Source organism: Mixophyes fleayi, unplaced genomic scaffold, assembly GCF_038048845.1.
Source record: "Mixophyes fleayi isolate aMixFle1 unplaced genomic scaffold, aMixFle1.hap1 Scaffold_148, whole genome shotgun sequence".
NCBI lineage: Eukaryota > Metazoa > Chordata > Amphibia > Anura > Limnodynastidae > Mixophyes > Mixophyes fleayi.
In genome coordinates, this window is record NW_027445949.1 from 50,600 (window position 1) to 65,585 (window position 14,986).

General features: G+C 44.2%; 5 protein-coding genes across 5 annotated transcripts; 3 read left to right on the forward strand and 2 right to left on the reverse strand.

Moving 5' to 3' along the window:
• The first annotated feature begins 8,836 nt into the window (after positions 1–8,836).
• Positions 8,837–9,165, forward strand: LOC142114744 (histone H4). Its single transcript, XM_075194030.1, has one exon. The coding sequence runs from the start codon at positions 8,854–8,856 to the stop codon at positions 9,163–9,165; it is 312 nt and encodes a 103-aa protein (XP_075050131.1). The 5' UTR covers positions 8,837–8,853.
• Positions 9,166–9,753: 588 nt separating this feature from the next.
• On the reverse strand, positions 9,754–12,490 carry LOC142114765 (histone H3). Its single transcript, XM_075194049.1, has 2 exons — positions 12,384–12,490; positions 9,754–10,285 (listed from the first exon to the last, which is right to left on the reverse strand). Exon 2 carries the CDS (start codon positions 10,270–10,272, stop codon positions 9,862–9,864), a length of 411 nt encoding a protein of 136 aa, XP_075050150.1. The 5' UTR covers positions 10,273–10,285; positions 12,384–12,490; the 3' UTR covers positions 9,754–9,861.
• LOC142114764 (histone H1-like) lies at positions 11,552–12,473 on the forward strand. The gene has a single exon (XM_075194048.1). The coding sequence runs from the start codon at positions 11,586–11,588 to the stop codon at positions 12,270–12,272; it is 687 nt and encodes a 228-aa protein (XP_075050149.1). The 5' UTR covers positions 11,552–11,585; the 3' UTR covers positions 12,273–12,473.
• A 634-nt stretch (positions 12,491–13,124) lies between the features above and the next one.
• Positions 13,125–13,663, reverse strand: LOC142114771 (histone H2A type 1-like). Its single transcript, XM_075194054.1, has one exon. It carries the CDS (start codon positions 13,646–13,648, stop codon positions 13,256–13,258), a length of 393 nt encoding a protein of 130 aa, XP_075050155.1. The 5' UTR covers positions 13,649–13,663; the 3' UTR covers positions 13,125–13,255.
• A 280-nt stretch (positions 13,664–13,943) lies between these two features.
• On the forward strand, positions 13,944–14,493 carry LOC142114740 (histone H2B 1.1-like). The gene has a single exon (XM_075194027.1). The coding sequence runs from the start codon at positions 13,965–13,967 to the stop codon at positions 14,343–14,345; it is 381 nt and encodes a 126-aa protein (XP_075050128.1). The 5' UTR covers positions 13,944–13,964; the 3' UTR covers positions 14,346–14,493.
• Positions 14,494–14,986: the final 493 nt, after the last annotated feature.

Below are 14,986 nucleotides of genomic sequence, written 5' to 3' on the forward strand. Positions count from 1 at the left end.
ATATTTACCTACGGTCACTGTTCTTGCAGTCCAGAAATATTAGTACTGCAATATATACCTATGTTCACTGCTCTTGCAGGCCAGAAATATTGGTACTGCAATATTTACCTACGGTGACTGTTCCTGCAGTCCAGAAATATTAGTACTGCAATATTTACCTACGGTCACTGTCCCTGCAGTCCAGAAATATTAGTACTGCAATATTTACCTACGTTCACTGTTCTTGCAGGCCAGAAATATTAGTACTGCAATATTTACCTACGGTGACTGTTCCTGCAGTCCAGAAATATTAGTACTGCAATATTTACCTACGGTCACTGTTCCTGCAGTCCAGAAATATTATCACTGCAATATTTACCTACGTTCACTGTTCTTGCAGTCCAGAAATAATAGTACTGCAAAATTAAAATACAATCACTGTTTTTGCAGTCCAGAAATATTAGTACTGCAATATTTACCTATGTTAACTGTTCTTGCAGTCCAGAAATATTAGTACTAAAAAATTTAAATACGTTCACTGTTCTTGCAGTCCAGAAATATTAGTACTGCAAAATTAAAATACGTTCACTGTTCTTACAGTCCAGAAATATTAGTACTGCAATATTTACCTATGTTCACTGTTCTTGCAGTCCAGAAATATTAGTACTGCAATAATTACCTATGTTAACTGTTCTTGCAGTCCAGAAATATTTGTACTGTAAAATGTAAATATGTTCACTGTTCTTGCAGGCCAGAAATATTAGTACTGCAATATAGACCTATGTTCACTGTTCTTGCAGTCCAGAAATATTAGTACTGGAATATTTACCTACGGTCACTGTTCTTGCAGTCCAGAAATATTAGTACTGCAATATATACCTATGTTCACTGTTCTTGCAGGCCAGAAATATTGGTGCTGCAATATGTACCTACGGTGACTGTTCCTGCAGTCCAGAAATATTAGTACTGCAATATTCACCTACGGTCACTGTCCCTGCAGTCCAGAAATATTAGTACTGCAATATTTACCTACGTTCACTGTTCTTGCAGTCCAGAAACATTAGTACTGCAATATATACCTATGTTCACTGTTCTTGCAGGCCAAAAATATTGGGACTGCAATATTTACCTACAGTGACTGTTCCTGCAGTCCAGAAATATTAGTACTGCAATATTTACCTACGATCACTGTTCCTGCAGTCCAGAAATATTAGTACTGCAAAATTAAAATACATTCACTGTTTTTGCAGTCCAGAAATATTAGTACTGCAATATTTTCCTATGCTCTCTGTTCTTGCTGTCCAGAAATATTAGTACTGCAATATTTACCTATGTTAACTGTTCTTGCAGTCCAGAAATATTAGTACCAACAATTTAAATAATTTCACTGTTCTTGCAGGCCAGAAATATTAGTACTGCAATAATTACCTACGTTCACTTGTCTTGCAGTCCAGAAATATTAGTACTGCAAAATTAAAATACGTTCACTGTTCTTACAGTCCAGAAATATTATTACTGCAATAATTACCTATGTTAACTGTTCTTGCAGTCCAGAAATATTAGTACTGTAAAATGTAAATATGTTCACTGTTCTTGCAGGCCAGAAATATTAGTACTGCAATATACACCTATGTTCACTGTTCTTGCAGGCCAGAAATATTGGTACTGCAATATTTACCTACGGTCACTGTTCCTGCAGTCCAGAAATATTAGTACTTAAATATTTACCTACGTTCACTGTTCTTGCAGTCCAGAAATATTAGTACTGAAATATTTACGTACGTTCACTGTTCTTGCAGTCCAGAAATATTAGTACTGCAATATTTATGTACATTCACTGTTCTTGCAGTCCAGAAATATTAGTACTGCAATATTTACCTACATGCACTGTTCTTGCAGTCCAAAAATATTAGTACTGCAATATTTACGTACGTTCACTGTACTTGCAGTCCAGAAATATTAGCACTGCAATATTTACGTACGTTCACTGTTCTTGCAGTCCAGAAATATTAGTACTGCAATATTTACGTACGTTCACTGTTCTTGCAGTCCAGAAATATTAGTACTGCAATATTTACCTACATGCACTGTTCTTGCAGTCCAAAAATATTAGTACTGCAATATTTACGTACGTTCACTGTACTTGCAGTCCAGAAATATTAGTACTGCAATATTTACGTACGTTCACTGTTCTTGCAGTCCAGATATATTAGTACTGCAAAATTAAAATAATTTCACTGTTCTTGCAGTGCAGAAATATTAGTACTGCAATATTTACCTACGTTCACTGTTCTTGCAGTCCAGAAATAATAGTACTGCAAAATTAAAATACTTTCACTGTTCTTGCAGTGCAGAAATATTAGTACTGCAATATTTACTCACGGTCACTGTTCTTGCAGTCCAGAAATATTAGTACTGCAATATTTTCCTACGTTCACTGTTCTTGCAGTCCAGAAATATTATGCAAAATTGAAATATGCTCACTGTTCTTGCAGGCCAGAAATATTGGTACCAGAAATTAAACTATAATGGAGTACACAAATTTGGAGGATAAAGTAGGGAAAGATCAAGACCCACTTCCTCTTAATGCTGAAGCTGCTGCCATTAGTCATGACATAGACGATGAAATGCCATCAACGTTGTCTGCCAAGGCCGATTACCAATCTCCTAGTAGAGGGCATGTAAAATCCAAAAACCCAAAGTTCACTAAAATTAGCAAAAAAAGGAAATTAAAAACATCTGAAAAGAAACGTAAACTTGCCAATATGCCATTTACGACACAGAGTGGCAAGGAACGGCTTAGGCCCTGGCCCGTGTTAAGGATAAATGATTTAGCTTCACCCAAGGATCTAAGCCCTCCTCCTCCCCCCCCTCCAAAAAAAAAATTAAGAGAGTTAAGCTGTCATCAACAGCACAGCAAACAACTTTGCCTTTTAAACAGATGACATCACAAATCCCCAAGGCGAGTCCAAGGGTGTTAGTGGTTGTGAAGCCTGACCTTCCCATCACTGTACGGGAAGAGGTGGCTCCTACCACCATTTGCAGCACGCCCTCTGCATATGCTGGAAGGATCACCCACAGTGTAGATCCAGGTTTGGATAATGAAGGTGTCAATGTTGTACACCGGGATAAGGATATTGATGTAGCTGGCGCTGAGGAGGAACTTAACGAGGAGGATGCTGAATTGGTTATCTTAAATGAGCCACCAGGGGGGGGGGGGGGGACAGTTGTTGTCCATGGGAAGAAAAAGCCCATTGTCATGCCTGGCCAGAAGACCAAGAAATCCACCTCTTCGGTCTGGAATTATTTATATCCCAATCCGGACAAGAAATGTATGGCCATAGGTAAAGCTCAATTAAGCAGGGGTAAGGATCTTGGCCACCTAGGGACACCCTCCCTCATATGTCACCTGAATAACCTTCATAATTCAGTGTTTAGTTCAGGAACTGTGGCTAGGACCGTCAGCAGTCTAGGGACACCTAAATCCCTTGGTCCTGATGTATGCACACCAGCAAAACCCTCCTCGTCAATTTCCAACACAATCTCGATCAGCTGCATTGGATGCTGTCACAAATGAAAAAATGGTGGAGGATTACTTTGCTGACACCATCCAAGTAGACATGTCACACAGTCCATATTCTTACTGGCAGGAAAAAAAAGGCAGTTTGGAAGCCCCTGTACAAACTGGCTGTATTTTACCTTAGTTGTCCCCCCTCCAGTGTGTACTCGGAAAGAGTTTTTAGCGCAGCGGGGAACCTGGTCAGTGAGCGGCGAAGGAGGTTGCTTCCTCAGAACGTTAAAAAAAATGATGTTCATAAAAATGAATTATCAATTCCTCAATCAAGTACAGCACTGCCCTCCAGATAGTACAGAGGGACCTGTGGTTGTGGAGTCCAGCGGGGACAAATTGATAATGTGTGAGGAGGAGGAGGAAGTACACACTGTAGGGGGAGAGGAATCAGAGGTTGAGGATGAGGACGACATCTTGCCTCAGTAGAGCCTGTTTAGTTTGTACAGGGAGAGATGAATAGCTTTTTTGGTGTTGGGGCCCAAACAAACCAATCATTTCAGCCACAGTTGTTTGGTAGGCCCTGTCGCTGAAATGATTGGTTTGTTAAAGTGTGCATGTCCTATTTCAACAACATAAGGGTGGGTGGGAGGGCCCAAGGACAATTCCATCTTGCACCTCTTTTTTTGGCATTATGTGCTCTTTGGAGCCTAGTTTTTCAAACTGCCATCCAGTCTGCCACTGCAGTGCCACTACTAGATGGGCCACGTGTTTGTGCCGCCCACTTGTGCCGCTTAGCTTAGACATCCAGCTATCTCGGTGCAACCTTTTGGCCTTAAAACAATATTGAGAGGTGTGAGGTGTTTAGAATAGACTGGAAATCAGTGGAAATTATTGTTATTGAATGTTATAGAGGTTAATAATAGCGTAGGAGTGAAAAACAACAAAAAAAAAACAGTTTTTATTCTTAAAAAAAAATAAAAATTCAGAGCCGAAAACCCTAAATCAGAACCAAAACCTTGAGTCGGGTGTTTTGGCAAAACAAATCAGAACCCAAAACCTAAAGCTAATCAGAACTCAAAACACTAAAAGTGGCCGGTGCACACCCTTTTTATTAAATGTGAATTGTATTCATTTTACTTAATTTCAAATGTAGGGCTGGTTGCAGGGAGGGAGGCCTAATTATTAAAGGGGGTGCTATGGATTTATTAATGGAACTGTTTGGGGACTCCTAAACTTTATGTACCCGTCCCCCCCCCCCCCCCCCCCCATATAGGGCCCCGACATCCCAGAATCCACACAAGCAGCAACTGATCTAAAGACACCAGCAGCCGCAGGTGGTGGAATGTGACAAGATCAGGTAGGAGAGAGCACGACCATCTGCCAACTGTCCTGAAGATGATGGGGCAGCGCAGAATTTGGGTGACTGTCTCGCTTAGTCAGAATTTGGTCTGTCTGCAAGGACAGTGGGGAGGTAAGTCCTGCTTCACACTGTACTGCTCGTGATATCAGAGATGCGTGCACCTATCAGTAGTGCACACAGTATTGCCTGTTTATTTGTCTAAAATGAAGACCATATCAGACAATAGGGGACACCCCTGTCTTAAGTGCCCCAGGCCCACCAGAACCTTAATCCAGCTCTGACCACAGGGATATCCGCAAACAGGCACCACATGGGGGTGTATTAATTATCTTTGATTCCTCACGGTCTTGCCATACTCAGGTTCTACCTATCCATAGGCACCGATCGGCAAAACACCCTGCCAGAAACCAGCACAAAACACACAAGAACAAACAAACAGCAAAGACAGAGACCACTCACCTGGAGCGTCATGTCTCTTTGATGGCCGTGTACTCTGCTTCTCAGCAGCTGTGAGGGCAAAACACAGAAACACAAATAGTACAATTGGGGTAACAGTGCGTATACCCCTCTTACTTACATGCGGACAGCTTGGTGTAAACATGGTGGTGACAGTGGATTCTATGCTAGTGGGCACGTATCTCTAAACGGATCTTACGAGCGAGGGGAACAGTCCCTGGTGGTTAGTGGTGATACAGACGTAGGCATAGTGCCAAATTATTATATGGCTACAGGCTCTAAGCCTGACTCACGTGCCCAACCTAGGCTCTAAACCTAATAAATGCAGGACAGGCTCCAAGCCTGAATCCACCCCGGCCCCCAGGGTCATGGCCTGGCCAATTGTACCCCAAATATTAATGTCTTGAAATACACCTAAAAAGCCCCCGGGCCTTGTACATGACTATCTACTCCACGGTCCTAGTGCCTATAGATGTGCCCACATTATGTAAATCATAGTTACCTGCTCCGCGCAGGAATCAGATGTTCTCCAACCGTTTCCACTTCTTCCAGTCCTTCCAGCCAATGGTGCCTCTTCTCCTGTTCGGTGCTGAAATTGATTGAAGTGACTCTGTCCTCTTCAGGCTGCGCTGGACTCAGCAAAATTCAAATGGTCGACTAAGAGCCGGGACTGGCTGGTCATTGATTGGCTGACCGCTATCATGTTCAGATTCGCTGTTGTCAATCCCGGTGAGAGCGTACGGGAGCCCAGACTTACCTGCCCTTGATCAGAGGTCTAGTAAGCAGAATCCTCTTCTTTTTTAACCTCCTTGTTGGCTCCAGTGCTGTCTTCCTCAGGATACCCTTCTACACTGAGACTTACAGTACCGCAACAGTTTAATTTGTGTATCTCTTCCCTCAGTTTTGAATTTCAGTAAAGGAGAGTTTGGTGGTCTGGGTATGATGGTGTATTCTTCAGCCTCATCAATGGTCCATCCAAATGCAGCCCGAATTAAACTTTTATTTATTTCAGTGATAAAAATTGTAAATACAATATTTAGATTTAGCAGTGAATTAATGGGAAGAAAAAAACTAGAAGAGTATTTCTATACCTCTTAAACATGAAATTAGTATAAATAATGTGATACTAAAACCCTTCCTCTCCTGTTTTGTGTCGTCTCTGAAACTATATTACTTTGCTTTTAAATGGAAAAAAAAGTGTTGTTTAATTTTATAATGGTGCTTTAATGCTTATAAAGTTCTTGTGAAACTTGAAACAAACACGTTATAAAGTAGAAACACCATTCATGAGAGAAATTACTTCTCAGCTAGTTTAGTATTACAACATCGCCACCTGCTGTCCAATAAGCTACTTGTGGCTGAGATGTCCGCTTTATTATAGAGCCCGCTTTCCCGGCAACCCTTGTCAATGCCGAGCTGCATTCTGGGAGATGTAGTTTGGATAGAAGGCGGAAGGAATTGGAAGCAGGTAATGTAATAAAGTGTTATTGTGTGCGCACAAGGAAGGGCCATGGTCACCTCACATTGGGGCACATTTATCAATCATCGGCAAAAATGAACAATAGTTATCAATCCTTATCGCATGGATAAGGATTGAACTATTTCTCAGATTTATTAAAAACGGATCACAGAAGCAGCAGTTGCGATAAACTGCTGTTCCTGTGATAAAAAAAAATCACACTTACCCCGCCTCTTCCGAATGCGGTGTCCACGGATCTCCTCCAGGTGTTCTTCATTTTTCTTTACTCTGGAACTGCGCATGTGCAGTTCGAAAAACTGCACATGCGCAAAAAAAAAACATCCCCGATCTGTCTCTGCAACTATAGTTGCAGAGACAGCGGTGAATGACAGCGAGGGGTCATGTGATCCCTCCACACATGCGCTGTCCAGCTCTGCTCTTCGGACCAGAGCTGACAGCACTGAAATCTGACAGCACTGAAATCTGACATTTATGATAATAAGCGCCAGCTTCAGCTGGCGTACATTATCAAGACAAGTTTCCCCCCAAAAAATAGTTTTTTTCGGAACATGTTAGATTACGGCCAAGAGAAGTCACCATACTATTCGGTGACTGCTCCCAAAAACGTAGAGGAGTGCAAAGCAGCATATATCCACGATATCTGCTACGATGCACCCTTTATAAATATGCGGAGGACACAGAGGGACCTTAATTTCACGGTAAGAGCACTATTGTGCTTTCTTAAATATGCCCCATTGGCTTTGGAAGTGCTGGGACGTCCCCAGCCTGCTCCCCTAAAAACATCCCTTAGGTGCTGCACACACCGGCCACTAGTACTTGTGACATTGAAGGGGCATCACTCAGTGGGACATATCTCCCAACTGTCACCGAATCAGGACAAAAGTCCTTAAATGTGGGACGGCAGGACTGTCCCTCCAGAATCAATTGCTTCCATGGTGTTGGTGGTTATCACGTTGAACAACCCGGCCAGTGTGGTAAACAGCCCGGCTGACATGTTGATCTCATCTGGAGGGACAGATCGCTGCTCGGTATGTTCTTAGTATGTTGATCACTCCCATGTGAAACAGGCTTGTAAAACATGACAGGTCCTCTTTAAATTACACCCTTCATGTATGCAGTGAGGCAGCCATGTTGTTTCCTGAACTAATATTCATGAGAATACAAGATATCAAGTGACCAGTAGGTAGTGACCACTGAGGCCTGAAGTACAGAGATTCCTCTTGTTCCTAATTAATTGATGTTGCACTGAAGGCTGCATTGTTCATGTATATTGGTTTACCCCCAACATGTCTGTATCCACTGTGTGCAGGTGGAGACCACTGTAAGATGCAGTTTGACTTGTGATCAAAAACTTGTTTATGTATCTTGAGAGATCTCAAGCTATAAAATTAATTAAAAATAATATATAGTAATATGTGTTTGTTACTTTGCAGCCTGTGTTACAGAATGAATGGACAGTGCTGAGTCAAGGTACCTTCAATATGGGCATGAGAGGCTGCAAGCAGACTAAATATACATCTCAACTATGCCCAGCACCCTGCTCTTGGTGTTGAAAAATAATTAAGAGAAGGAATTTGATAAAGCCAGAGAAGTACACAGATGCCAGCGAACATATTTTGCTCAGCTTACTTTGTAGAGGATTAGTCTTTGGGTTTTTACTACAAATACTACATTGTGAACTATCATAATGATTATCTTGTAGCTTAAACCACTAGAATGTTTTACATTTACATAATATGCAGTCAAACAACCAAAAACCGCGCACACAGCCATGTACAATCGATCAATTAAAGGAGACATTAAATTGCTTTACTTCGTAAGCTATACACTGCAAACAATAGGAGCGACTGAGCGGGAATTTTAAATTCGCAAACGGTTGAGCGCTCAGCGAATCAGTGATAAGGGGGGAACCGAAGCCCGCGTCACACAACGTACAAAGAACCGCTGCCTACTGGACACGCCCCCTTCCTCTTATGTCCCCTATCAGGTCCGACCCAGCTGCATAAAAGAAGCTTGTTGCGCAGCTAAACTGTATCAGTTGGAACATTTTTGACTGAAAGTTACATCATGTCTGGACGCGGTAAAGGAGGCAAGGGGCTCGGGAAAGGCGGTGCTAAGAGGCACAGGAAGGTTCTCCGTGATAACATCCAGGGCATCACTAAACCAGCTATCCGTCGTTTAGCTCGTAGGGGAGGTGTGAAGCGCATCTCTGGGCTCATCTACGAGGAAACCCGCGGTGTCTTGAAGGTCTTCCTGGAGAATGTGATCCGTGATGCCGTCACTTACACAGAGCACGCAAAGAGAAAGACTGTCACAGCCATGGATGTCGTGTATGCCCTGAAACGTCAGGGTCGCACTCTGTACGGATTCGGAGGCTAATTTCTTTGTCTATCCCATTACAAACCACAAAGGCCCTTCTAAGGGCCGCCCACCATGTCTGTAAAGAGCTGTACGACTAATGTCCAGGACCGTGAGAGGTTTAGCTCCCTAATATCACGTTACACACACACCTATGATTACTTGTTTCTGCACAATACTGTGATTATCGACGTCATCGTTCAGTCTGTAATTTATATTAGCTATAATGGGGCCACATCGATTTCATCCCGTGTATAAATTGAGCGGTCTAATCTGTTTACAGCATGCGTCTACTAATTTATACCCCCACATGCTGCTTGCCATATTTGGGTGGATGTGCAAGTGAATCACTAACCCGGAACCCGCTTGCTCTTTGGAGCCACCCACCTTTTCCCGAGATATTGTGTAAAAGGCTGTTGGCTTTGGGAGGGGAATGTTGACGGATTCCCGTGAATTGCACAGTATTACCAGAGGGAACAAAGGAAACGAGTCAGACGTGGACAACAACGGCCCAGTGTTAATTATCTAATCGCGCTGATCATATAGAATATGTGTAATTAGAATCCACATCGGCAAACAAAATGCAGAGATTTTACACATAGATAATAACTTCTGATTAAAATGTTACTACACAGAATAATGCTGCAGCTCGTTTAGAGAAAGATTTGGTGGCTCTGAAAAGAGCCTTTGTGCTGTGTGTAAGTCAGTGCCGAGTCCTTATGCCCTCTCCCCTCGGATCCTGCGGGCCAGCTGGATGTCTTTGGGCATGATGGTCACCCTCTTAGCGTGGATGGCGCACAGGTTGGTGTCCTCGAAGAGCCCCACCAGATAAGCCTCGCTGGCCTCTTGCAGAGCCATGACAGCCGAGCTCTGGAAGCGCAGGTCGGTCTTGAAGTCCTGGGCGATCTCCCGCACCAAGCGCTGGAAGGGCAGCTTGCGGATCAACAGCTCAGTGGACTTCTGGTAGCGGCGGATCTCCCTCAGAGCGACGGTGCCTGGCCGGTAACGGTGAGGTTTCTTCACACCACCGGTAGCTGGGGCGCTCTTCCGGGCGGCTTTAGTTGCCAGCTGCTTGCGGGGAGCTTTCCCACCGGTGGACTTACGAGCGGTCTGCTTGGTCCTGGCCATAGTTCTACTGATTCTATAAAGAATATAAGATGCAGATTCTTAACAATCCTATTTATACAGTGTGCTGCAATGCAATTGGATGAGTTAAGAACGCCCTTCAAATTGATTGGCTTAAAAACTGCGTCTTAACTTTCAAAATGCCCGCCTAAATTCTTTGCTTATTACTTGACTCGTAATTTTTAATATTATATATTATTATAACTTAAGAAGGCCTGGCAAGCTCTCGAATTAAATGATGTGTAATAATAAAAAATTAAGTGTTTCCAGTCACGATAATTACAATGTATGTAAAAAAGCTATCCACATTGACCACACGGGGGTGCCATTGCATCACATTCAGCGAAGACGAGAGGGATAATAACTAGGGATAGTAAAAGGATTCGAACCACGTCAGGGAATATAATCACTTTTGTAGATCTATATTTATGCCTTGTTGATAATGACAAACACGGGTTTTAAATTATCGATCTGAAATCACTGTGCAATTATTTGTATTTGTGATCCAATGTTTTCCTGCTCTTCTTGGAGTCTCCACGGCCGAGGCCTCTGCTGGAGGCTTTGATTGTTTCAGACATTTTTCCCGCACAAAACCAAACCACTGGTGACCTGGGGTCACTATATATCCGAATACGTAGGTGGCTATAATAGCCCTGGACAATGCCTTTTCATTACATCAGGTGGTTTGCTTAGCAAAAATTCGATTAATGTTCCCTTCCTCCCAATGCCAACTGAAGGGGATGAAGGGAAGCTGGACAAGTTACCAGCAGTTCCCGCAGACCGCAAGGGGTTGTTGAGATGACCTGAACACAACAAGCTGTGTTTGTCTGTGAACATCTGCAGTCGTTTCTACCTGTGGCAGCTGACTATCTCAAGCTCTAGGCTGCTGGTAATCATCTATTGAGAGTTATCTGGTAGGACCCTGCCATTAATGTATGGATAAGAGAGATGAGACCCGTTGTAGATGGTAAAGAGGTCGGATATGTTTTTAGTACCTTTGATAAGCTTACTCAGCAGCAAATGTCAGCACATGATTTACAGCTGACAAGCTGGAGAACGAGCAGACACTATCATATGTCCTATAAAGGTCTCATTACTTCCCTCAAAAGAAACACAAAAGAGATCGCAGACATCCTGGAACTGCAGAGAAGGAATAGTGGGCGTGGCTTCGCTATCCACCAATAAACACAGCGGCTGGTTCTTTATCTCAGCCAATGGCCGCATATCCCTGAGCTGTATATAAATTCTTGGTTGAACAAGTCCTACCACTAAACGTGTCAGTTTGAGCATAGAGTCATAGTCATTTGTATTGGAGGATGTCTGAGCCAGTCCCAGCCGCAGCGCCTGCTCCTCCAGCAGAGGCCCCCGCCAAGAGTAAGCGGCCCAAGAAAGCAGCTTCAGCAGGATCCATGAAGAGCAGCAAAGCGTCCGGTCCCAGCGTGTCTGAGCAGATTGTAAAGGTGGCAGCTGCATCCAAGGAGCGTAATGGGATTTCCCTGGCCGCTGTGAAGAAAGCTCTGGCTGCCGGAGGATACGATGTGGAGAAGAACAACAGCCGCCTGAAGTTGGCGATCAAGAGCTTGGTGACCAAAGAAACCCTCATCCAGGTGAAAGGCAGCGGTGCCTCCGGCTCCTTTAAGCTGAACAAGAAACAGTTGGACAGCAAGGACAAGGCGGTGAAGAAGGCAGCAGTGGCCAAAGCCAAGAAAGTATCCAAGTCCCCCAAGAAGGCTCCGAGCGCATCCAAGAGCCCTAAAAAGGCGAAAAAACCGGCAGTTGCCAAGAAGGCTGCAAAAAGCCCAAAGAAGCCAAAAGTCGCTGTGAAATCCAAGAAGGTGGCCAAGAGCCCGGCCAAGAAGGCAGCGAAGCCTAAAGTGACCAAGAGCCCGGCCAAGAAGGCGGCTAAGCCTAAAGTGGCCAAGAAGGCAGCGAAGCCTAAAGTGACCAAGAGCCCGGCTAAGAAAGCAGCGAAGCCCAAGAAGACAGCTCCTAAGAAGAAGTAAAACTGCAGATCCGCACTCCGGTGCCCCGTTACACAAAGGCTCTTTTGAGAGCCACCCACTCGGTCTTGACTGAGCTATAATGTACCCCCCCATCCATCCTCTATCTTTTACCCTGTGGTGGTGACTGCTTCTGGCTCAACAAAGCAGATGTGAACCCCTTATGGTCCCCGGTAACAAATACCTCCAGACATCTGACTAGTTTACACACACATTGATAGTTACATACACATAACGTCAGTGCACCGTGACAATGGTTATTTTCTATAAGCAATTATGTCGCTCTTCTACACCCCGTGTGTAGCTTCATAAACCGTTTACTGCCCCTGAACAAAATGAGCAAAGGACGGAAACTCCTTATGTTTATATTACGGTATTATTTTCTTACTAGGTCATACGCTATACAACTGCTACCTATTGGACGGTTATGTCAGATTATTTAAATCCAGTGATTATCATCAAGTATTTGTTATCGACACCATAGGAAGCTTGTATTGGTCTCCGATTCACTGTGCTGACAAGTGTCATACACCGTAGTAACGTATCTCTTATATACTATTACTGTGTGTAAATCAATACTACCACCGTGTGATCAGTAGTGACGTCTGCCGTTTATCAGATACATTGTAATTTTTAAGATTGTTTACAATAAATGGTTTTCTAGTCTTTCAACTTTAATTCGGGAGCCTGTCAGGTCTTACGTAGGTAAAATTCTAATAGTAATATTATCGCTTCAGATTTAAGTGGTAAGCAAAATATAAAGCAGGCGTTCTGAAGGACGCAAGGGATATTAAATGAAAGTTTGAAGGACTGAACAGCAGAATCTGAGGAGAAAAGGCTGTTTCTCGTCTAGCTCAATAGTAAAACTGTCAGTGAGCTTCCGACTATCCAGATAAAGCAATAAGTAATGTATAAAGCTCTCGCAAGAAAATGTGGGTGGCCCTGAAAAGAGCCTTTGTGTTGTGGGGGTGTCAGTGGGGAGTAAATCACTTGCTCTTAGCTGCCTTGTGGCTCTCGGTCTTCTTGGGCAGCAGCACGGCCTGGATGTTGGGCAGGACGCCTCCCTGGGCGATCGTCACCCCTCCGAGCAGCTTGTTTAGCTCTTCATCGTTGCGCACAGCCAGCTGCAGGTGGCGGGGGATGATGCGGGTCTTCTTGTTATCACGGGCGGCATTTCCTGCCAACTCCAGAATCTCAGCCGTTAGGTACTCGAGCACGGCGGCCAGATAGACAGGAGCTCCGGCTCCCACACGCTCGGCATAATTACCCTTTCTCAAAAGACGGTGAACACGTCCAACTGGAAACTGAAGCCCAGCCCGAGATGAGCGAGTCTTGGCCTTAGCCCGGGTCTTTCCGCCTTGTTTGCCTCTACCAGACATTTTCAGTTGCGTATTTCGTAATAAACTACTGTGATTAAACTCCTCCCTCATCCTTTTATTTATACCTTTCAGTGACAAACTCCTGCATCTCTGATTGGTCTGTTTTCGGACTAGCCAATGCAGCTGATGTTCAGGTATCCACCAATCCGTATAAGATAGAGGTGGGTATGATATTGAAACACATCACATGACATGACTAGCCAATAGCATATAGAGCTGGATATAAGTCTTATTTACATGGCCTGCCTATAAATAGGGCGATTGTGGGAGGTGCAAGTAATAGTCGCTGACTCACTGACCAGTATTTGTTTTAAGAATGCCTGATCCAGCAAAGTCTGCTCCTGCGGCCAAAAAGGGCTCCAAGAAAGCCGTGACCAAGACCCAGAAGAAAGATGGGAAGAAGCGTAGAAAGACCAGGAAGGAGAGTTATGCTATCTACGTGTACAAGGTGCTGAAGCAGGTCCACCCTGATACCGGCATCTCCTCCAAGGCCATGGGTATCATGAACTCCTTTGTTAATGACATTTTTGAGCGCATCGCAGGAGAAGCCTCCCGCCTGGCTCACTACAACAAGCGCTCCACCATCACCTCCCGGGAGATCCAGACCGCTGTGCGTCTACTGCTGCCCGGTGAGCTGGCCAAGCACGCCGTGTCTGAGGGCACTAAGGCCGTCACCAAGTACACCAGCGCCAAGTAATCTGCAAATTCCTCCTTTCCGAGTTGCCACAAAGGCTCTTTTAAGAGCCACCCAAATCTTCTTAATCGAGGCTATGACACTTGTTGGATCCCGCTGCTCTTTGTGTTCCTTGCAAACACAAGCCCACGTGCAGCTCTTACTGTCCGGGTACCCGTCTATAAACATAACGTGTTCGCTTTCAGCAAACATGAATGAAATGCCTTTTAGATCTCGTATGTCAGTAAATCATTCTGTCCTTACCTTCTGTTACCAAACTGCACCTGGCTGCTCTCTAACTGCCCCGTGCTCCCTGCTGCATCTAGGCGGCTAGAAGGAACTCTGACCCGACTAGTGTCAGCTGCCTGACCGGTATTTAGCGCCTCTAGAGCAGGCTGTGCTGTCCGGGCTTCTCATTAGAAATCTGTTGACCACTGGCTATAGTTCTTCTGCAGACCAGGTACCGGTGCCAACACAACATATTTAATTCTGTCGGCTCTCATAAAGCATACAATATACATTAGTAACAATACATTGTGGCACATACACTGGCGAAACTAAGGGAGGAATAACCTTTATTAAAACACAGTGGTGGTCACCTCCCAGTCATCTGCGGACTAAATGGGCAATCCCGGATAGCCAGCAAGCACAGAAAGGTCTCAACC